The 23782-nt window shown below is 37.6% G+C and overlaps 1 protein-coding gene across 1 annotated transcript in view; it reads left to right on the top strand.

Annotated features, from left to right (window-relative positions):
• Positions 1-23782, top strand: part of DNAH5 (dynein axonemal heavy chain 5) — a 213886-nt gene that overhangs the window by 79901 nt on the left and 110203 nt on the right. The window contains exons 36-47 of the mRNA XM_041731659.1: positions 4915-5093; positions 5475-5662; positions 5999-6193; positions 9954-10088; positions 10925-11032; positions 12548-12701; positions 13832-13978; positions 16379-16620; positions 20052-20228; positions 20645-20846; positions 21910-22052; positions 22673-22807. Coding sequence (XP_041587593.1) covers positions 4915-5093; positions 5475-5662; positions 5999-6193; positions 9954-10088; positions 10925-11032; positions 12548-12701; positions 13832-13978; positions 16379-16620; positions 20052-20228; positions 20645-20846; positions 21910-22052; positions 22673-22807 — 2005 coding nt within the window. The remainder of the gene's footprint in view (positions 1-4914; positions 5094-5474; positions 5663-5998; positions 6194-9953; positions 10089-10924; positions 11033-12547; positions 12702-13831; positions 13979-16378; positions 16621-20051; positions 20229-20644; positions 20847-21909; positions 22053-22672; positions 22808-23782) is intronic.

Here is a 23782-nt window from a genome sequence, read left to right as displayed (position 1 = left end):
TTTGCACAGGTGAGCATACTCTTCTTTTTGATCCACTTTCTTTATAAAGCTTCAGGACACCACACTCTCTGACCTTTTGTACTCTTCCTGTTGTCCTTTTGTACTCCTTCTTCTGGTTCCTCTTTATCTTTCTGGTCTAAACAGAGGACCACTAGGACTCTTGTCCATCTATACTCACTGCTCAGGTGATCTCATGTGGCTTTAGGTGTCATCTATATGTAGACTCCCCCAGTCTGCACCCGACCAGGGCTTTCCCCCAGAACTCCAGACACAAACACCTGCGCAAGGTGTTTTCTTGGACACATACAGGGAATTTGCACTTACTGTGTTTGATCATCCCCCACCAACCTGCCTTCCTGTAGTCTTCCCCATCTTAACGAGTGGTGATTCCATCCTTCAATTGCTCAAGCCACAATCCTTGGAACATCCTTGATGCCTTCCTGTTTTTCTCTTGCTTTATCATCCCATCTACTGTCAAGTTTGCTCAGCACCATCTTCAAAATTCATCTAGGATGTGACCACTTTTCACCTCTTTGCTGTTGTCATACTGGTCTGAGCCACCATAATCTCTAGCCTGGATTTTTGCAATGGTCTTTTAACCAGCCTCCCTACACTTGTCATTGCCCCCTATAGTCTATCTTCAGTAACAGTTATGTTCTGTCATCATAAAAAGATGGACAAAGAGGTTGTCTCTCTCCCGCCACTATCTTTGCATCTCACCCAAAATAAGCACCAGTATCCTCAACAGTAACCTGCACGATCTGACTGCAGCTATTTTTCTGTTTCTTTTTCCTCATTTTACTCTAGCCACTTGCTCCTTGGCTGTTCCTTGGACAGCACACTCTTGCTTCAGGGCCCTTGCATTTGCTGTCCCCTTGACCTGAACTCTTTTTCCCTTCAGCACAGACATAGTTAGCTTGCTTCCTCACCTCCTTCCAGGCTCTGCTTAAATGTCACCTCAGAGGGGTCTTCATACCTGCCACATGAAGCAGTGATCCCCACTTCCGTAGCCCTCCCAACCAGCTTTATTATTTCTGTGCCCTATTTTTAAATAACTTGTTTCGTTCCTTTAAGATGTCAGCTAAAGCACTGCCGTGGACTTCCCATGATGTGATATATTTACTGCTCCTTGAATAGTGCTGTCACATTATAGGTGCTAAATAAGAATTTTCGGAATGAATGAAAGAAATGTTTATTTTCAGAGTCACATCTTTGTGGTGAAAAATTTAAATAGTACGAAAGGACATACAGTGAAAGTATAAGAGTCAATTTTTCCCCCAGTTTTTAAAAAACAACAAGCAACTTATTCCCTTTCCTTCTAGAAATTTCTATTGCTTGTACGTCAAAATTCTTTTTAATTTTTACATACGGGTATCAGGTTCTACAAACTTCTCTGCAGCTAAATTCTTTCACTATGTTCATCGTCTTGTCCATCTTTCTGTATCAAAAAAACTTGAGAACATTAAAAGCAAAGTAGGTGTAAGTATATAAATAGAAGTGATTCCAAAGTTTGTCTTGGCCTGTCTCCCCCTAAACGTTCATTTGCTTATTTTTCTTTATCTTGATCATGGGAGAATTGATTCACTATTTTTTTTCTGTCAGTCACTGGGATTCTACTGCAAGATTTGTTGCCCTTTTACAGAAGAATTCCTCACTAAAATTAAGACCAGAGGCATTGACATCTTGTCAGTCTTTTGCTGATTGCCCTGTGGAAATTCAACAACATTGGTAGCTTTAGGCTCTGGGAAGCTTGGCATCAGGTGAATGGAGCTGCCGATATTCCGGATGATAAAATAGTTGTCCTAATTAACTAAAAACAAATGGCATCATTCTCTGAAAGCTCATGGTGTTTTTCATGACCAGTCCTTCCTCTCTGCAAAAGCGGACAAGACAGAAGTCATTCTTACTACACTGTCACTCAGGCAGAGGGCAGCAGAGGTCAAAGGCTGGTAGAAGCTTCTCATCAGCTTATTAAGAAATGTAGATGGGTCTAAACAATATGCACATTTCTCTTCCATGAGTCACACTTGAATATTGATTGCTGGATGCTGCCCTCAACAGCTGGATAGTCTTGGCCAAGATACCTAATCTCTCTGATTCTCTCCTTTTGGAATACCCAGGGCCTGGCACCCAGTAAATGTTAGTCATTATTATCGTTGCTATGATTGTGGTTTTTCTTACTCATCAATAACACATTCTTTTTTTTTTTTTTTTTTTAATTTTTTATTTATTTATGATAGTCACAGAGAGAGAGAGAGAGAGGCAGAGACACAGGCGGAGGGAGAAGCAGGCTCCATGCACCGGGAGCCTGATGTGGGATTCGATCCCGGGTCTCCAGGATCGCGCCCTGGGCCAAAGGCAGGCGCCAAACCGCTGCGCCACCCAGGGATCCCCACATTCTTAATCAATGTTTCCTTTTGTTTCTCCTTAAGCATGTTCATAATCAGAGTCTATAACTAAACCAAAGAAAAGAAACAAAAGAAAAATAAGTTCATGATGTGTGTACCATCATTGCCTTAGGAGGTTTTTTGTTTGTTTTTGTTTTTGCTTTAGTTTTAACATTTTAGAATTAATACTGTTTAGGAATAGCAGTGCTGAAAGCACTGCTGGTTTACATGTGATGAAGTACATGTAGGGTGCTGGGAATGTTGGTGATGGATTTGGTTATATTGAGTGCGATAATAAGACCTGCGTCATGGGGCTGGTCATTGTTGGTTTAGCAGGATGGTCACATTGTACATTTCTCTCTCTCTTTTTTCTTGAATCTCTTGATATGATAGACAAGAAGGAATACATTTTTATTTTATTTCATTTATTTTTTAAGTAGGCTGCATGCCCAATTTTGGGCTTGAACTCACAATCCTGAGATCAGGAGTGGCATGCTCTACCTACTGACCCAGCCAGGCACCCCCCACATTGTGCATGTCTTACTCCAGTAGCTGTTGGGATGCGAGAAGACTGTATGGCTGGACTGGCACAAGACATTTATTTAATAAGCATTCATAGGGTATAAGTGGCTAGGGTTTAGGCAGGAAGTTGGATGATCGTGGAACCCAATGTGTGATCTTACAATCCTGAGATCATGACACAGTTCCTAAGAACAGAGACCTTATGGCAGTCTGGTGCAGAAATAAAGCTGCACAACAGCCACCAAATCACATGGCTGATTTAGTCCAAACCCTATTCCCGAATGGTGACATTTTTAAAATTGGCAAAGATTTCTCTGAAAAGCAAGTCCGAGAGGAGTCTGGGTGCCAGCAAAGCAGCTGGGCTGAAGCCACACCCAGTGGAGAAAGGATAAAGCACCTGGCTTGCCCACTTAGTTTTCATGTAAATAGGATGATTTCTTTAAGGCAACTTAAAAACTTGCTCCTGCTTCAGTTGAAATATAAACCCAGTTGTAAGGAGGGTTTGCAAGACAGAATAGCCGGGTGGCAGGGTTCCTAGAGATGTTTTCCTTACCCTGGCAGGGTGGACATGTTCTAGAGCCGAGCAGCATGAGGGCTTGCAGTTGGATGGGAAAGCTCAATCGATTCTCGGCTCTTCCACCACAATCCCAAGAAAAGTAATTCCATCTCTGTGAGCCTTTCCCCTTGTCTGTAAAATGGGAAAAACACCAGTAGCTTCCCTGCAAGGTTCCCTGAGCTTACGTGAGATACTGTAGGTGGAGCACATCACACTAACTGTTATTACAGAGACTGCTCTGCCAGGGATAACATAAGTACAAGGTGAGAAATAAAACCTTGAATTAAAAAGCAAAAATCAAAGTGAGCTTAGGTGTCCTCCTGAGTACACCTACATTATTTTCTCCATATCCAGGCTCTGTATACATTCAGGGCCAAGTCATTTATTGGCCTGTATTTTAAGGAACCCACTTCCAATAAAATACAGATTTTAGAGGACCTCCAGTAGGTGTACTTGCTGTTTATTTCCACCCTTCACGATGGACAATCGCTTTATATCCTCTGAAATTTTTTCATGCCCAGATGAATGCTTTATATAGTTTAGCCATAGGAAATCCCTAAACTGCATCACTTATAGATTACCTCCTTTGACAACTCAAGTGACGCTGGGGAATCGAGTAATTTATTAGCGAGTTATCAGGTTAGTTTTTCCTTCCCAGGCACTTTTGTATTTTCTTACCAAAGTCTTTTATTCACTAATATCATGCAGAAAGGACAGTAGAAGGTATGTGTAGGTATAGTATTTGCTCCTAGAAATAGATTGAAGACATGATTATTTAGCAATGTGTGATTCAAATCTCATGTGATCATCAAATTATTGACTCTTAGATTCAAAAGAGGATTAGTATTTTTTTTTTTTTTTGGATTAGTATTTTTTAAAAAGATTATTTGAGGCAGGGAGGGGCAGAGGGAGAGGGTGAGAGAAAATCCCAAGCAGACTCTGTGATGATCATGGAGCCTGATGTGTGATCTTACAACCCTAAGATCATGCCCTGAGCCGAAACCAAGAGTCAGATGCTTAACTGACTGTGCCACTGAGACACTCCAAAAGTGGATTATTCTAATGGTTCCAAATCTTTCCATGGTATACTATTCTTTAAAGATTGGTAGGTTTTTATGAAAAGGTTGCCAAATAGGTTTTGGAAATGCTGTGTACTATTTTTTCATACGTGGAGAATCTCATTGTACATTCTCCTGAGAAAGCTCACTGAACCTTTTTAACAATTTTCAAACTTACTTGGCCATAGACCATCTCCTCTTTTTCCTTTACACATGTTAATATCCATAAGGGAAGCATAGCTTAAGGGTGCAGTTTGGAAAATGTTTTGTAGGGACAATGGCTTGAACTTCCCATTTAAAAATCTTGTGCAGGTTTCATTTTACTGTGATGTCTCAGAAGTGTCTTCTGGGTGCTGGTGGTATGGTTCTAGTGATGTCTTTATTTCTCAAGGTGTTACATCACACTGGCTCAAGCTCTGGGAATGAGCATGGGAGGAGCTCCCGCTGGACCCGCAGGGACAGGGAAAACAGAAACTACTAAAGATATGGGACGATGCCTTGGAAAATATGTCGTGGTTTTCAATTGTTCTGATCAGATGGATTTCCGAGGACTTGGACGGATTTTTAAAGGTGAGGGTTATAGTTTTTATTTGATGAAAAATTTAAGCTAAGGTGGAATGTCTAAAGATTTATTTTTCAACAATTGGCTACATTTTAGTGTCATATCTCAACTTCAGACAACTTTTTGGAAAACCTGCATCTTACCAATGTTTGGGGGGATCAAATGTCACCATCACCTGCTTTGTAATGTTTCTTTATCCCTGCAGGTTGGCTATTTACAGATGAAGTACCACATTGTGAATAATTTTGGGGGCATTTTGTGCATCATCTATTTGTTCAATTTTTGAACTGACTTATCTCTGGCTTGTCTTGGCAGCTGCAAAATGCCCTTTTCCTTGGCTTTTTGAAATGATATACTAAATGGATTTTCTATTAAATTTCCCTTCGAAGGACTGGCACAGTCTGGATCCTGGGGTTGTTTTGATGAATTTAACCGTATTGATTTGCCAGTTCTGTCAGTGGCAGCCCAGCAAATTTCCATTATTCTGACATGTAAAAAGGAGAGGAAAAAGTCTTTTATTTTTACCGATGGAGATAATGTGACTATGAACCCTGAATTTGGACTTTTCCTGACCATGGTAAGGAACCAGAAGAAGAGCTGCTGAATTTCAGCCTTCTTATTGCAGCTTTCATGCATTTCCCTTGTCTTAGGGCACTTCTTTTTCATGAATGGAGATTGGGATGGTAATTTTAACTACTGTGTGAAAGCCTTTGGTGTTAAACAAAGCTCATATTAATAACTTGTGATGTACTCTCTCCAGTTAAAAGGAGAGTAAGGTATGTAAATGAGTTCTCTGGTTGTCAGCCTGGATTTGTTGCGTGTACATAATGAATCTTTCTTTTACTGTCACACTGATGTGAGTAAGTCACCCCATGACCATGTCATTCATCTGTGGGTTTTGTTTGCTGTATAGAATCCTGGCTATGCTGGGCGGCAGGAGCTCCCCGAAAACCTGAAGATTAATTTCCGCTCTGTGGCCATGATGGTGCCTGACCGACAGATTATCATAAGGGTGAAGTTGGCCAGTTGTGGCTTCATTGACAATGTTGTTTTGGCCAGGAAGTTTTTCACCCTCTACAAGCTGTGTGAGGAGCAGCTTTCTAAGCAGGTGTGATGTTCTGAAAGTCTTTCTGAACTTACATATATACTTAGTTTTTCTATTTGGTGAAATGTGCTCTTTTTAAAACATTGTAGACTGGGGCTGCTGGCAGATTACCTTATTGATACAAAGTAGAAAGTTATATCATTACAAAATTAATTTTATGTGGATAGTTTTTTAAGTGTATTTAAATAAATTAATTTTTGCCACATAGAAATGAAATAAGTACTTCCTGAACTGACTTAAGAGCCAAAGAATTATAAATATTTGTTCTTTCTCCCACTTGTATGTTAATCATAGTATGTGTTGTGTGTCCTCAGAGTTTTCAGGAACCTCTCAATCATTGCTCTTCTCACTTCTAAGCTTCCTCATATATTGGGCCATGCCTTGCTAATAGTCTGTTATATCCATTGTAAGTTTTTAAAATTTTATTTATCTTATTTTTATAATTTAAATTCAATTAACATATAGTGTATTACTAGCTTCAGAGATAGAGTTCAGTGATTCATCTATCATAACTTTTATTGTAACTTCTATGCTAGTTTCCTGTACTATTTAGAGTAGCAGATTCTGAAATCATGCAGTTTTGCAATTAAGAGGTATGAAATTCATCATATATTACTTTTGCATTAGTTATCTGTTGCTATATGACATGGTACCACAAATTTAAAATAATACACAGTTTATTATTTCGTGGTTTCTGTGGGTCAAGAGTCCTGGTACATCGTGGCTGGGTCCTCTGCTCAGAGTGTAACAAGGCTTCAATGAAGTGTTGGCTACGTGCTTGACCAGGGGAGGATTTACTTCTAAGCTCACTCAGGTTTTTGGCAGAATTCTGTTCTTGAGGTTGTAAGACTGAGGGATTTAGTTTCTTGCCGGCTGTCAGCTGGAGAAGGCCATGGTCAGTTCCTGCAGGCTGCATGCTGTTCTTTGCTACATGGGATTCCCCAACATGGCCACTTGCCTTCTCAACGTCAGCAAGCGAAAGAGATTCCAGCAGGATGAATGCAACAGTCTCATATTAGGATTCTCCAGAGAAATAGGGCCAATAGGATATATGCATATATATATATGCTATAAAGAAATTTATTATAAGGGATTGGCTCACACAGTTATGTAGGTAGAGAAGTCCCATGATCTGTTGTCTGTGAGCTGAAAACCAGGAAAGATGGTGGTGTAGTTTGAAGGAATGACAGTATAGATTCTAGTCCAAGTCTGAAGGCCAGACAACTGGGAACATTGAGGACAGGAGAAGGTTGATATCCCAGTCCAGGAGTAGGGCAGAGTGAATGAATCCAACCTTCCTCTTCCTTTTTGTTTTATTCAGGTCCTCGCTGATTGGATGGTGCCCACCCACACTGGGGAGGGCCATCTTCTTGATTCTGTCCACCAGTTCAAATGCTAATCTCTTCCAGAAACTTCCTTTAGAGACACATTCAAAATCATGTTTAATGAGGACCAAGGCATCCTGTGGCCCAAACTGACACATAAATTTACTATCACAAACCTTAAGTGATGTGACCACAGAATTACGTACATACAATCACATGCGACCTGTTACCTTTGCTGTATTAGATTGATTAAATCATAGGTCCTACCACACTCAAGGGAAAACTATCATACAAAGACACAAACACCATGAGTTGGGATCATGTCACAGATCACTGGGACATAGAAATAAAAATTACTAAAAGCATATGCTAAATAATAATACATGCAATAAGCATAAAACTATAACACAAATAAAACCTCCTAACATATATAGAACATTTTGATCTGTCTTTCACTCTGGCCTCCATTCCAAACTTCTTTGACTCTAGATTATTTTTTATACCCCCAGCCTCAATTAAATTACATTCTCATCAAAAATATTCTTTGTTTCTTCTACTTATTGCAGCCTTTACTCACCCATTCTTCTTTTTCCCTCTATCAAAGAAGTATTTTTCCATGCTGTTTCTTGCATGCAGAAAATTGGCACATCACTGAGTCCTGCCTTCTTCTTCTCTACTATTTCATTTCTATTTCCTTCACACCCACAGCCCTGCTCATGGGGTCATTGTCAGATGAAATGAGTCAATGTGTGCAAAACAGTTGGCCCGTGCTGATCTCTGGGTGAACATTCTGTGAATCTTACTTCATGCCCACAGATTTAACTGAGTCCAGTTCTGAGAAGTTTTCCTTAATTAATTCCACACACCACTACTTTCACATCGTTGTTACTTTTTGGTGAGTTAGCTCACATTTTTATCATGTTACCTCTGTTAGAATTTAAACTCCTTGAAGACAGGAACTCAATCTGAATCTTTTTATGTGCTCCATCCTCCAAATGATGAGTATGAAGTGATGCATACTGCTTCAGTTACCTTAGCAGATAATTGTTTTTTTTTTTTAAATCTGGTAAAACATATCTAACATTAAATTTACCATCTTAGCCATTTCCAAGTGTACAATTCAGTAGTGTTAAGTATATTCACAGTGCTATGAAACAGATTTACATAACATTTTCCTCTTGCAAAACTGCACCTCTATACCCATTAAACAGCAATTCCTCTCTTACTATTCCCCTCAGTCTCTGGTAACTACCATTCTACTTCTTGTTTCTATGCATTTTACTACTTTAGATACCTCATATAAGTGGGATCATATAGCATTTGTCTATTTTGATTGGCTTATTTTGCTTAGCATGAACCTCAAAGTTCATCCATGGTGTAGGATGTGACAGGGTTTGGTTCCTTTTTATGACTGAATGACATTCCACTGTATGTATATACCACATTTTGTTTTTCCATTCATCCATCCATGGGCATTTGAGATGCTTCCACTTCTTGGCTATTGTGAATACTGTTGCTGTGAACATGGGTGTGCAAATATGTCTTTGAGATCCTGCTTTCAGTTATTTGGCTATATACCCAGAAGTATGATTTCTGGATCATATAATAGTTCTATTTTCAATTTTTTGAGCAACTGCCATACTATTTTCTATAGTGGTTGGTTAATTTGGAGCACTAGGGTGGCTCAGTTTATTGACAGTCTGACTCTTGATTTCAGCTCAGGTCATGATCTCAGGGTTGTGGGATCGAGCCCTGTGTCAGGCTCTGTGCTCAACGTGGAGTCAGCTGGAGATCTCTCTCTCCCTCTCCCTCTACCCGTCTCTCCACTTGCAAGGTCTCTCTGTAAATAAATAAAATCTTTAAAAAATTTATAGCAGTTAGATAATTCGTTTTTAATTATTCACTTTATATGTGATTGAGGTTTTAAATATATATCTAGGGAATAACAAAGCTAAGGACTTGGCTTTCTAATATGTCCTTATTCTTCCCAGATCTATGTAATTCTAGAATATGGCTACTGTCTTCCTCCTTAATACGTTTGTCTTTTTACCTATCAGTATATAAATGTATATACACCTGGTTCAGAATTTTAGCTTTAGAAATATGAGGAAATTTTTCTTAGGATGACTGATTAAGAAGAGGCTCAAGGGGTGCGTATACTCCAAGAGGAAATTTATTCCTTTCTCCCTGTCAAGATATATTTATTAGTTCTGATCTAAGGGCTGAAATTAATGATCATACATGAGAGAACTCTTTTGGATATTCTCTATTTTCTCCAAAATATATTGATAAAAATTTATTGCTTCACTAGCTGTGCAGTTTTTTCTAAAGGAAAATTAGCATTTATTCATTATTGTGAATAGTTCTTTTGTCAACTTTGTAGTTTTCATGGGTAAGTTAATATTGAAAATAAGCCTGGTGTACCTCACATGCTTCAGGTGCATTATGATTTTGGTCTGCGGAACATTCTGTCAGTTTTGCGAACCCTAGGAGCGGCAAAAAGAGCCAACCCCACAGATACAGAATCAGTGATCGTCATGCGTGTTCTACGAGACATGAATCTTTCTAAACTGGTAAGATTCACAGATGGAAATGTTGCACCCACTTAATATCAGTTCAGCTAAGTAAGTGCAAATGAGATTTAGAAATATTTATTTAAAATACTCATTTAAAATGAATAATTATCAGCTAAAGTGTAGGAGAGCATAACTTTAAATGAGACTTATTCAGAAGCTATTTTTGTGGTAATTCATATCTAGTCTAACATATGCCTATTTCCATAGGATTGAAATGGATTTTTAAAAATCCACATGCTAAGTTTCTGAATAACTTGAAATATTTTTGGGTTTTAGAGCTGAAATCTCACCTTCTTTAACGTCTGTAGAGTCTGGCAGGAAATTATATGTAAATTGAACAGTGTGTAATAATGTCACACTCATCCATTTCACAGTTGTTTGGGATCAGTGAATCTATGTACAGGGTGACAGAATGATATATTTTTTTATTTTAAAATAAAACACAAAGCAAATTCCAATTTATGACTTTGTTACTATCTCTTATTTAAATTATTATTTTTTAAAATTTAAATTATAAATTTTAGGTTAATGGTAACTCCCCAAACTGGTTATTTTACTGGAAGATTGTTGTATAGGCAGTATTTTCCTTTCATCTGCTTCCTTCCTCACTTTCCTCTTCTTCCTCCCTTTTCTACCCTCCCCCTTTTCTAAAAAGAATTTTTAACTTATGGGCAACACAAGGAAAATATTCCTCAACTTCAGTGAAGGTGGTATTTTATTTATTAACAGTTATGGTAAAATAATTTGGTATGTTTAGCATTTTCAGTTTATCTGTACATTGCTCTGATTGTGCCAGAATAGTTAGTCTGATTTCCCTTTCTTTCTTCTTTTAGATTGATGAGGATGAACCCTTATTTTTGAGTTTGATTGAAGATCTCTTCCCAAATATTCTTCTGGACAAAGCAGATTACCCTGAACTGGAAATGGCAATTAGTAGACAGGTAATGTATTTCTCAGGGCATCCAATACTATGTAGTCTCTTCATCTGAATTTCATGAGAATCAAGTGGAGCTGATGTGTTCCAAATATGTGAGTTCTAAGAACAACACCCAACGCTGTGGCTATTGTGTTAGGAGAGGCCATTACACACCACTGACAGAGCTGTGTCAGGCAGTCTTGAGCCAGGCAGTCTCCCACCATCGAACAACAACATGTCTAGTTGGCCACATGCTAGGGGTCCCCTTGTTGATGGAAACCATTTCACATGAGATTCTGAAATGAAATATGACAAGGAGGCCTCAGCTGGCTGCCTTGCCTTGCTCGGCTTGGCTTTGCCTGTGGCCCTGGTGTTTCCACATTGCTTTGGTCTCTGCCCCTGATTGTCATTCACAATGATCTCATATGAATCCTCAACTGTCATTCTTCTTCCCCAGGCCCAGGATCACTTGTGGTTTCTTCCTTAGGCCCTAGGGGATTCACCACATTATATAAAAATGGTGATTAGCTCATATTTATAAAATACATTTCAATTCTTTGAAGATATTTGTTGACAAAAATCAAATATGGTAGTATTTAATGGATATTTTCCTTTAAAAAAACCAATACATAAAACTCTTAATCTCCATGGCACCTGGGTCACTCAGTTGGTTAAGCATCTGCCTCTTGATTTTGGCTCAGGTCATGGTTTTGGAGTCATGCTATCAAGCCGTCCATGCTAGACAGGAGTCTGCTTGAGATTCTCTCTCTCCCTCTCCCTCTGCCCCTCTACCCTCTGAAATAAATACATAAAATATTTAAAAAAATCTTAATCTCCTAATCAGGTAAGAGTGATAATTCATTTTGCAAGTGGTTTCTTCATCATATGGCTGAATTAATTGTAGCATTATCTAAAAAGCTTAGCATAAAGTAATTTATAGGGCAATTAACGGCATAATTTGTAGCATGTGAAAAATCTGAAGAGCATATATACAGAGCCTAAAATGATCCATGATTATTATCCAACAATTATTTAAGTAAAAATAAAGGCATCATTTATAGTGTGTTTAAGCATTGCATGATGGTTAAGAGCATGGACCATGTTGCTGAGTTTCTTGGGCTCAAATCCCCATGTAACTTTACAAGTAATAATCTAATTTAAGCAAACTCCATGACATATGTGGGACTCGAACTGACAACCTTGAGACCAAAAGTTGCATAATCCACCAACTGAGCCTACCAAATGTATTGCCCCAGCAATATATTTTTTATCATGGTAAAATACATAACATAAAATTTACCATTTTAGCCATTTTTACGTGTACCGTTCAGTGGCATTTAGTGCATTCACATTATTGTACAAGACATCATCACCATCCATCTTCAGAATTTTTTTCACCTTCCTAAACTGAAACTCCATACCCAACAAACAATAACTCCCATTCCTCTACCCCGGACTCGACATCCGTGCATATTTTGATTACAACAGTAAATTCAGATTGTTGTTGATGTGGCCCAATGTGGGGCTTGCATGTTTTCAGGTTGAAGAAGCTGGTCTCATCAACCATCCTCCTTGGAAACTCAAAGTCATCCAGCTGTTTGAGACACAGAGAGTGCGGCATGGGATGATGACCCTGGGGCCTAGTGGTGCAGGAAAAACCACCTGCATCCACACCTTGATGAAAGCCATGGCAGGTAAGAGGGCAGCCAAGCTGTGTTGCTCTGGAAAACACATTTAAATAGTTGCGACACCTCTGCATACTCCAAGAGGGACACAAACATTAGCTACGTTAGTATATTTGCAGGAGGGAATGCTGCTTTACTGATTATTAGGTACATTTTAGAGATAATGTATTATTATAATGAACTAGAGGGGAAAAAACCACATAAGTCCAGCAGGTGTAAGCTTTCAGTTTTGGCAAGGTAAGTGATAGCTGAGAGCACAGTTCTTTCTCAGTGTGAAGACCTCCTGGTGGAGTCTTGATGTAGAGAATTCACTTTGCTCCATAGCTAAAGACACCAAGACTAAATCCAACATGTGCAGGACCCTAGGGCAAATACAGAGCAATTTTCACAACCACCAACTCAGTCAATATCAATGCACTGGGTTTCATGAGCTGACTGAGCTACATGTTAAAACCAAGAACAGGTTCATCAACAGCAAATAGTCTTATGATGAATTCATCTTTGCACAGAACTTCTCCAAAACCTGTGATGGCATTGGGTTACATAATTTAGACATGTTATACATAATGTATCACTATTGTTTAATATTTAGTACTCATTTTGCTCAAGTCATTTTACCAGGTGCATTTGTAGTTTATTGTTAACAGAAGGCAGCCACATAACAACAAAAGTATTATTAAGCATAATTTGAGAAAACATATCATTTTAAAGCTATATAAACATCCCCAAACACAAGAACATATCTCAGCAAATTGAAGCCAGTGAGGGGAGAATGAGGCATCTTCTGGGTGATATTTCAGAGACCAGACTTAATCCAGTACACCATAATTCAAAAGACTTTCGAGCTGTGAAATTTTAAGAACTTCCAGGATATATTAATTTGTTCATATCTTTTTCCCCATTATATTTCATGTAATTTTCTTTTACAGAAGGATAAAAGCGAAAGAATGTGAGTCCGTAAAATATAACAGTATTAACTATGATAACTCGGAATGAAGTAATACATATATTCTCAGTGTAACTTTGCATTTTTCATATCTTGAACACTTGCTAGTGGTACATTGCAAATTAGTTCAGTGTTACTTAACATGGGCCACTCTATATCGGAGTTGTTTAAAATTTGCATTTATTTGGTACAGATTGTGGAAAACCACATCGGGAACTGAGGATGAATCCCAAAGCGATTACGGCCCCACAGATGTTTGGTCGGCTTGATGTGGCCACAAATGACTGGACTGATGGGATATTTTCAACCCTATGGAGGAAAACATTAAAGGCTAAAAAAGGTAGAGGATAGAGGATTATTTTTGATACATCATTCTAAATAAAATCCTTGGTGCCCATTTAGAATTGGTAGAACATATTCTCCCTATAACATCTTAGCCAAGAATAAGAAGCCCTTAATCAGTATATTTGTCAGTGCTGACATATTGAAAATATTGATTAGACATTTAAAATACCCCTCTTCCACCTTTTGTTGTTGTTGTCACAACAGAAATTATTTTCCTTTTGAGTAAATATTTCTGTATGCCTGTGATATCTTAGAAAAAAATAGAAAGAAAAAGCTGTTAAGGAAAATTGATACTGTTGAATAAATGGATTTTACTATAACTATTTCACTGAATCTTTTAAAAATGTTACTTTTATTTAAGTGCAGCCTATTTTTAGAAAACTGATTTGCCTATAAAAATCACAGGAGGAAATAGGCTTCTTTGGGGAGAAAATCACATATATCAAAAATGAAGTCTTTATTGAACTAACAAGTTATTCTGTGTAGATGTACACTGGTGTTTGGTCGTCCTATGAACAAACGTGTTAATGGCTAGCAGTTCACTCTGAATACTCTCTTACTTACGGAGTCTGGAAATTGAACCCAATGTTCTTAGAATATAAGCTCAGATGGAAAAGGTGATATTAACTTTCTTCCCATATTTTCTCACTCCTGAATGAGTGAGTGAATGCACTTGCAGAGAGAAAGTAGGATATGGGAGGACAAGATATTGGGGTATTTCTTTAGGAGTCTCTGCTTTGGAACACTTTCTACTGAAAAATGTTTAAGGCGTTGCCACCCAAGTTCTCATTTAGGGAATGGAGCTCATCAACCTAACATCGGTTGTCAAAAGAGACACGAAAACATAGAATTTCTAAAGTGTGCTCATGTTAGAAATTGTTGTTTTAGTGGAAATAAATAAAATTTGTGTCTGACTTGTTTCAGTAATCCCGTGTCAGCACAAATCCAGTGTCCAATGCTCCCAAGAATAGGAGCTCAGAGAGGTGGTTTATTTCCCCTCCTTAAAGAAGGCAATAGGCCTTTTCTAAGTGACTCTGGCATCATTTTACTTAAATTCAAGTCAAATGAGCATAATTAAGATTTTCAAAGCAGTTTATTTGACATAGAATATATTACAGGCATTGCACAATAAATAAAAATTAGAGTTACAAACTTGGTCATAGTGTCAATAAAGAGAAACTAGAGGTTAAGAAGTTAAAAGGAACTATTAAACCAAATACCTAAATTGATGATGGCATTCCCGTTGATGGTATTCTGTTGATGTTTGTCACTTTCTTTACTTCCATATCTCTGAAGCAACCTCCATCAGCTTTTGTCCCCAATTGTCCTCCCAAAACTGCTCTTTTAAAGGACAGTCATGACCTCTGGCACATCAGATATAAATGGTCAGTTCTCAGGCTAGTTGGGCTCTGGTAGTATCTGGCACCATTGATCACTCTCCTTGATACTCTTCCATCACTTGACTTCTGGGAAACTTTACCTGCTGGCTCTCCTTCTACTTCTGCCTCCTGATGAGGGGTCTCCCAGAGGGAGGAGCCAGCAAAGACAACTACCAGAAGTCTGAGCATTAAGTGGCTCTGTCCTCAGACCTCCTGTTTCTGCCTACTTTTCCTATCTAGAAGAAACATCTCCAGTCCATAGTTTTAAATGCCATCTCTAAGCTGATGGCTTCTACATTTTAATGTTCAACCCTGACCTCTCCCTTAAATCTCTAGCTCAACAACACTGTGGGATGTCTGTGAGACATCTCAAATGTAACATGTGCAAGCCAGTCCATTCTATGGTTCTGCTTGTCTTTCTGACTGTACTCACATTTCTCTTCTTCTTCTCCTCTTCTTGCTTACTAGGTTCAACTTCTTACTCTTTCTGAAGCACCCTGTGCTTATACTCACTTTGAGAACTTTGCACTTGCTATTCTTACTGCCTGGAAGATTCTACCTCTAGATCTTTACATCATTCTCCTGAAATTTGATTACTTCACCTAAAACAATGCACCATCCTCTTATCCTACTTAATTTTTCTTATCTAACATATTTCTTTGCTTATTGGTTTATCATTTCTACCACTTAGAAGGTAAGCTCTGTGAAGGCAGGACATTGTCTTATTTACCTCAATATCCCCAGACCCTAGAACAGTGCTTATACTTAGAAGGTGCTCAAAGAATATTTGTTCAATGAGCAAATGACTTATTGCTTTGATTATGTGCTTTAAAAAACTGGTATATGAAGAACTAGAAAAGTTCTATATGATAATATAAGATAATAATTTCTATCAGAGTTTTATTTAAAATTAATGAAAATTACATCATTATAATACTTCTTCAAGTATAGTAGTTATGTGTATATGTATATACGTATATGTATGTTTTCCCCCCACCTTTGGTGGGATATTCTAGGGGAGCATATCTGGATAGTTCTTGATGGTCCAGTAGACGCCATCTGGATTGAAAATCTGAATTCTGTTTTGGATGATAATAAAACTCTAACCCTTGCCAATGGTGATCGGATTCCCATGGCTCCGAACTGCAAGATCATTTTTGAACCCCATAACATTGACAATGCTTCACCCGCTACTGTCTCAAGAAATGGAATGGTTTTCATGAGTTCTTCTATCCTAGATTGGAGTCCTATTCTAGAGGTATGAGTGGGGTCTTTGTTTTGTACACTGAAAGAGGAAAACAGATCTTTAGCATTCCTGTAGAGCACATGCTGATTTTTCTGCAGACCTGTCATGTAATTGCATTTCATTGCTAATGTTTATGGCTGTTTCTTGCTTGTTCTTTGATGTTAAAGCCCTGATTGTCCCTTACAGCCTTCTTTAGCTTTCTTTCAGATTTCTTCAGGGCTCTTCTCATCTCTTTAGAACTGTGATTTCCACTGTGTGTTGCGGAGTAATTGCCAGTCCTAGCTGAATCAATAATTCCATCAGACTGTGAATAAGTAAAATTTAATTTTATCACTTTGGGAATTCATGACATTTTTAAAAGATACTCATTCACATAAAGTTTGGGAACAATCATCGTAGAATATTAGCTTGAAGGGAACAATTTATTAAAATTGCACATAGGCGAAAAATTACATATAAGGAATTTTTATGAGATTCAGTAGTCATAGTATTTGTCTTACATTTGTTCTTAGAAATAATATTTCAGATAATATTTCCAATTCATGAAAAGGTATATTATTTTCTTACCACCAGTACATTCAAGGGTGTATTGATTATAATCAGATTATAGTTAATTTGTATACTTAGATATTTTACTAAATAAATGCTATAATATAAGGCAAAATGCTTATTAGATAAGCCATCTGTGAAATCTTTTTTTACATAGTTGAACAAATTTACTATTTTATTTACATAATTTTTTTTGGAGATGATTTTGATTGAAAACTTATAAAATCATAATTTAAATTAAGTAGATGTTTATATTGTCATTAAGTTTTTGTGCTTCTTTTTGTCTATGAAAATATACCCTAACTTTTAATAATATCTTCTCAGAACTTACAGAAATCTGGGTTGCAAAAGGGTTTAAGTTTGGTAAAGTGTGAACATATGAAAAAAGAGAGGATTATATAGCAAAATTATACTTACATATAAATGGGTATGTCACTAAACATGCTTCTAAAGATTTCAGATTTCATAATCAAATTATCCATCCATTAAGGAGAATACAGAGCAAGGGGTCTGAACTCTGGCTGTGTAATAATCATCAATGATAGTTCTTTAAAATACAGATGATTGGGTCATACCCCAATCCTACCAAAGTAGAATCTCTGGGTAGGGTGTGGTTCAGGAGTTGGTTTTTGTTTTTAAAAGCATCACAATAGATTCAGATTTGGTAATCACAGAATCAGTGACAAGCTCCAAGTAAAAAAGTATTTATGTGATTTTCCTCAAATACTTCACATTCACAAAGGCTTTTTAAAAATACTTTTACATGACTAGCTAATGATTATTTAAACTTTACTATTTGTGAAAGAAGCTTCTATTATGTTCTCTGTTGAGACTGAATAAGGTTCTTACATTAATGCTGTATTACTACTAAGGTTTTTATTTTATTTTTTTATTTTTATTTTATTTTATTTTATTTATTTTATTTTTAAGTAGGCTCCATACCCAGCGTGGAGCCAAATACAGGGCTTGAATTCATGTCCCTGAGATCAAGACCTGAGCTAACGGTCAGACACTCCACTGACTAAGCCACCCAGGCACCTCCTACCTAATTTTTAAATATGCTTTTAAATAATGCAGTTTCTTCTTATGAATGGTTAGCAAGAAGCAGGACTCACAAAGAATCAGACTGGAAGTATTGAGAGCAGTGCAAGGAAGCTCTCTGGAGTTATTAGAACAGATGGGTGGAAAAGCTGGGTTCATGGGAAATTATCAGCTCCTAGGAGCCAAGCTGATGACTTGGCCCTGTGTATGACGTTCTTTTTGGTTCCATCAACTTGGAAGTGCTATGTTCTGTTTTTATTGCTATGGCAGCCTGATAAATTCAGGAATTGATGAATAATTTGGAATCAACATTTTATTGCTTCTGTTCAGTCTAAGAATGAGCTGACCTCTTGAGGCCAAGGGAACTTGCTTCAGCTTTGGAGTATATTGTGCGTTACGTGGTATTTTGTTAGAGATCACATGCCTTTTTCTAATAGTGAGTTCCCCAAATGACTAAATTTTCCATTTTCTGGAACATTCTTTGATATTTTTATTCACTGGTTGTTAATTAAATTAGAAGAAGTAAAAGGAAACAACTAACTTGAAAATCTTTGTTTCCCATTTAAAACAATGTGGGTATGGGTTTCCTTTGTTCATCTTTTATTTTGCTTTCTTGAGTTATTTCTCTATATATGCCTCCTCATTTTCTTCTAGTATGTTTTATTTATTTATTTACTTAGGTGTTTTAATTAATTTTTATTTTATTTAAACTCAATTAACATATAACGTATTATTGGTTTCAGAAGTAGAGTTCAGTGATTCATCAGTCTTATATAACACCTGGTGCTCATTACATCATGTGCCTTCCTTAATGCTCATCACCCCGTTACCCCATCCCCCCACCCACATCCCCTCCCGTGACTCTCAGTTTGTTTCCTATGATTAAGAATCTTTTATAGGGATGCCTGGGTGGCTCAGATGTTGAGCGTCTGCCTTTGGCTCAGGGCATGATCTCGGGGTCTGGAATTGAGTCCCGCTTCAGGCTCCCTGCATGGAGCCTGCCTCTGCCTCTGCCTTTCTCTCTGTCTCTCATGAACCAATAAATAAATCTTTTTTTTTTTTTAAAAGAGCCTTTTATGGTTTTTTTCCCTCTCGATTTTGTTTTGTTTTATTTTTTTCCTGCTTCCTCTATGATCCTGTTTTGTTTCTTAAACTCCACATATGAATGAGATCATGATAGTTGTCTTTCTCTGATTGAGTTATTTTGCTTAGCGTAAGATCCTCTAATTCCATCCACAACGTTGCAAATGGCAAGATATCTTTTTTTTTTGATGGCTGAGTAGAACCCTGTTGTTTATATACCACATCTTCTTTATCCATTCATCTGTTGGTAGACATCTGGGCTCTTCCATAGTTTGGCTGTTGTGGATGTTGCTGCCATAAACATTGCGGGGCCAGTGCCCCTTCAGATCACTACATTTGTATCTTTGGGGTAAATACCTAGTAGTGCAATTGCTTGATTGTAGGGTAGCTCTAGTATATTTTAATTAACAGCCAAAGACTTTTTCTTTATATTAACTTCAAGACCTGAGCACATGTGTAGGGTGGTAACAGAATGTGTGGGTTTGAATTCTGGCCTTGGCACCCACCAGCTGTAGGATCCTGGATATATTACTTCAACGATTTGGACCTTAGTTTTCCATCTATAAAGGTGGATAATAATAACTTCTACTTCACAGTGTTATTTTGAGCATTATATGAATTAATGCATGAAAGCATTAGCTTTCATTGGCAAGGCCTGGCAATCCTATGTGCAGTATTATCATTAAAAATATTTTAAAAAATTGTTCAAAAATGGCCATTCTCCTGGTGTGCCAATAAATTTATTAATGGATTAATCTGTAAATGAACAGGGTTTCCTTAAGAAACGCTCGCCTCAAGAAGCTGAAATTCTTCGTCAGCTCTACAGCAAGTCTTTTCCCGATCTGTATCGCTTCAGTATCCAGAACTTAGAATACAAGATGGAGATGCTTGAGGCTTTTGTAATCATGCAGAGCATTAACATGCTTCAAGGGCTGATCCCTCCAAAGGTAAATTGCTCAAAAACTTTCTAGAAGTTTCTTTCTTAACAGAGCTATGTTGGGCAGAAAGTACAATATTTGAAATTGGTTTTGTTAGACCTGTAGGTGGAGGGAGGATTTTTCAAATGTGCACCTGCATCTTTTGCATTTTTTTTTCATTCCTTTTTCACCAGGTAAGCCTTGGGTTTGTAATTTAGTGGCAAGTTCACAGTCATCCAATAAGCATCCAGATTTATTTTGGAGACCTGCCTGATATTTCTTGAGATCAATACTGTATTTGTTCCCAGTTTCTTTCATTTTTCCCTTGTTCTTGTCCTGGGGAAAAGTATTGTGCCTTTTACATCTTTGTTATTTTCATTGAAACCTCAAAGTAAAATGTCAGTTCGAGAATCCAGTATTAAGACAAAAAGTTTCTTTTGTGCTAGGAGCAAGGTGTGGAGGTCACAGCAGAGCACCTGGAGAGACTGTATATCTTCTCCCTGATGTGGAGCATTGGTGCCCTGCTGGAACTGGAGGGCCGGCGTTGGGTGGACCAGTGGCTACGTGCTCAGCAAGCACTGACCTTGGATTTGCCGCCTCTAGAGGGGCCCGAGGACACCATGTTTGACTATTATGTCACATCCACTGGTGAGGAGCCTTGCTGCCATCCATACACAACAGATGGGAACAGTTTTTTTCACTGGCTAATATTTAAATAAATTTTATTTTTCTGAATGGTAGTTAAAACACTTGGCTCTAAAATTAAAATGGATATTTTCATGTGTGAAGAAACCTAATTGTTTCTGTTTTGAAATTTTATTTCATTTGTGATCTGAATGCGTATCTTCCCCTTGTTAGGTATATTGTTTCCTGAACTTTTAATGAATTAAAAACAAACTGGAGGGTGCCCTGGGCGGCTCAGTTGGTTTAGTGTCTGACTCTTGATTTTAGCTCAAGTCATGATCTCAGGGTCCTGTGACAGAGCCCTGAATTGGCCTCCACGCTTAGTGGAAAGTCTACTTGAGGATTCTCTCCCTCTCTCTCTTCCTGGACCACCCCCCCACTCATGCTCTCTTTCTAAAATAGATAAATCAATCTTAAAAAGATTAGAGAAAAATCTCCCAAAGGATCTGTTTCAGTCATTTATATAATATAATCAGCAATTTACATAAAAATTACAAAGTGTGAAGTATATTTTTACCAAATATTTTATCTATACACTTATATCTAGCTATATATACCTCAATTTATTTAGTTGTACATACATAAAGTACATACATACAAGGCATATATATACATATATGTATATACACAATATTTATATATCTTTTATTTTTGGTTTATAATCAAGGAAGTGTGTAATGAAAAGCTGTGAGATTAGATATTTTAAATGGTTTTAGTTAGATACTACTATCACTGTATTCTTAATTTTTACACAGACATTGTTGAAAACTGACATATTTAAAAAGAAAATTTCAAGATACTTCTTAATATTCACTAGTAATATCACTTTGCAATTGTTCCTTGGGAAATTTTGACTCAGCTAACACATAATTAAATACTACTTGCATCTATCGGTCTACTGGTCTGCATTTTATGGGGAGTTTTTGAAGGAGGCCTTCATGAGATGTCAAGAGCGTCTGCTTGTTCTAGTTAGGAATTAGATTATTCATAGGCATATGAAGATGTAAATGTTTTCTGTTCACCTCAGGTAAATGGACACACTGGAACACATGTATTGAGGAATATATGTATCCATCTGACGTCACCCCAGAATACAGCTCCATCCTGGTGCCAAATGTTGAGAACGTGAGGACTGACTTTCTAATTAAAACCATCGCTAAACAGAGCAAGGTGTGGCTCTTTGACTTGTATTAACAGTAACATATTTTAAAATGTCACTTGAACACAAGGTACCTTGTGTTTATCCTAGAATGTCTTGGGTTGCTGTTTAGAACAAATGAAAGTATCACCCACATTAGTATACTTCTTTTTATTATTACAGTAACAGTGTCAGAGTTGAATATTCCAGATTCATAATCAAGTAATTATTTCTTTCCCATTAGTGGAGAGAAAGTGAATTTTGACTTGTTTTTTCAAAGAGAATCCTTCTCTTCTTATGATTGTGTTAGTTTGCTGGGGCTGCCATAATAAATCACCACAGAGTGACTGGCTTAGATAACAGACATTTCTTTCCCACCAGTTCTGGAGGCTTAGAGTCCAAGATTAAAGTGCTGGCTTAGTTCCTTCTGTGGCCTCTATCATTGGCTTGCAGGTGGCCCACCCAAATGGCCTCATTTTAACCTCATCATCTCTTTAAAGATCCTGTCTGCAAATACAATCACTTTCTGAGGTACTAGGGGTTGGGGCTTCAAAATGTGAATTTTTGTTGGCGTTGGCGGGGAGAGGCACACAATTTAGCTGATAATCATATTATTGCATTCCTTGGATTTGTTTCTCAACTTCTATTTTAGGCTGTGCTGTTAATTGGAGAACAAGGAACAGCCAAGACAGTCATTATCAAAGGGTTTATGTCAAAGTACAATTCTGAAAGTCACATGATCAAGAGTCTGAATTTTTCTTCTGCCACCACCCCACTGATGTTTCAGGTACTGGCTCTTTGGTATCGCTCATTAAGTCAAGTTTGTGATCAACGTTGGCGGCTCAGCTCTCTTTACTTTTCTGTGCGTGCCCATAGACTTCATCTGTACCTTCCCAGCCATGATAAATCCCTACATACACCTTCCATTATTCACCTGTAGTAGAATCTCTCCCTAGTTAAATTATACTGTATAATCTTAAATTGTGGAGAAATAAAAAGCTTATATAGGGTGTTAAAAGCCTCAGTACTGTTTAAAATATCTGGCAAAGCTTGTGAACATGTAAAATCCCAAACTTAAAGGAGTATTATTTATTCCTCTATCCAAACCGCCTTTCTCTCCCTACTACCTGTTTTCCTATGTGCATTTCACTATTCTAAGCTTTAGAATAGACACGCTGGTCATCTGGTCATCTTTAATGGGTTTCTCTTGAATCAAGGGCTGTTAACGTTGCTAAAGAAATACTTTTCACATCCCCTTCTTCATTTTTGTTCTCCCTGTCCACCTCTACATAATTCTTGTCCTCATGATCCACACCAGGGAATTATCCTGGAAAGAGCCCCAACTGGTCCGAGTCTAATTCTCTTCCGACCTTGCCTTCATTCCTCTTCCAATCTCCATTTTGGATATTGCCAGTTTATCTTGTTGTTCCTTGACTTAACATTCCACAATGGCTCCCATTAGCAATTGCAGGAATAAATCTTAGGGTTAGGTTAGCCCGTTGAAGATTTTATCCTATTATCTCATTGAGGTATATTTTAAAAAATCCCTCAAATTTGCTTTGCATTTGTCAGTGGAAATACTAGGAATGACCTGGGTTTGCAGTGGTAGACTGGTTGGTTGCTTTTGTTTTTAAATTTCTTAAAACCCTATTGACACTGGGCAGGGAATCCTGTGTGTTAATTCATGTTCAGTTGTTTTCAAATGACCTCTCTTGTCTGCTAGAACATTAACACATTAATAAAAAGGACACATTTCATAAAT

Source organism: Vulpes lagopus, chromosome 17 (genome assembly GCF_018345385.1).
Source record: "Vulpes lagopus strain Blue_001 chromosome 17, ASM1834538v1, whole genome shotgun sequence".
Lineage (NCBI taxonomy): Eukaryota > Metazoa > Chordata > Mammalia > Carnivora > Canidae > Vulpes > Vulpes lagopus.
The sequence above is the reverse complement of the archived record's forward strand: the minus strand, read 5'-3'. Positions and strand labels throughout refer to the sequence as shown.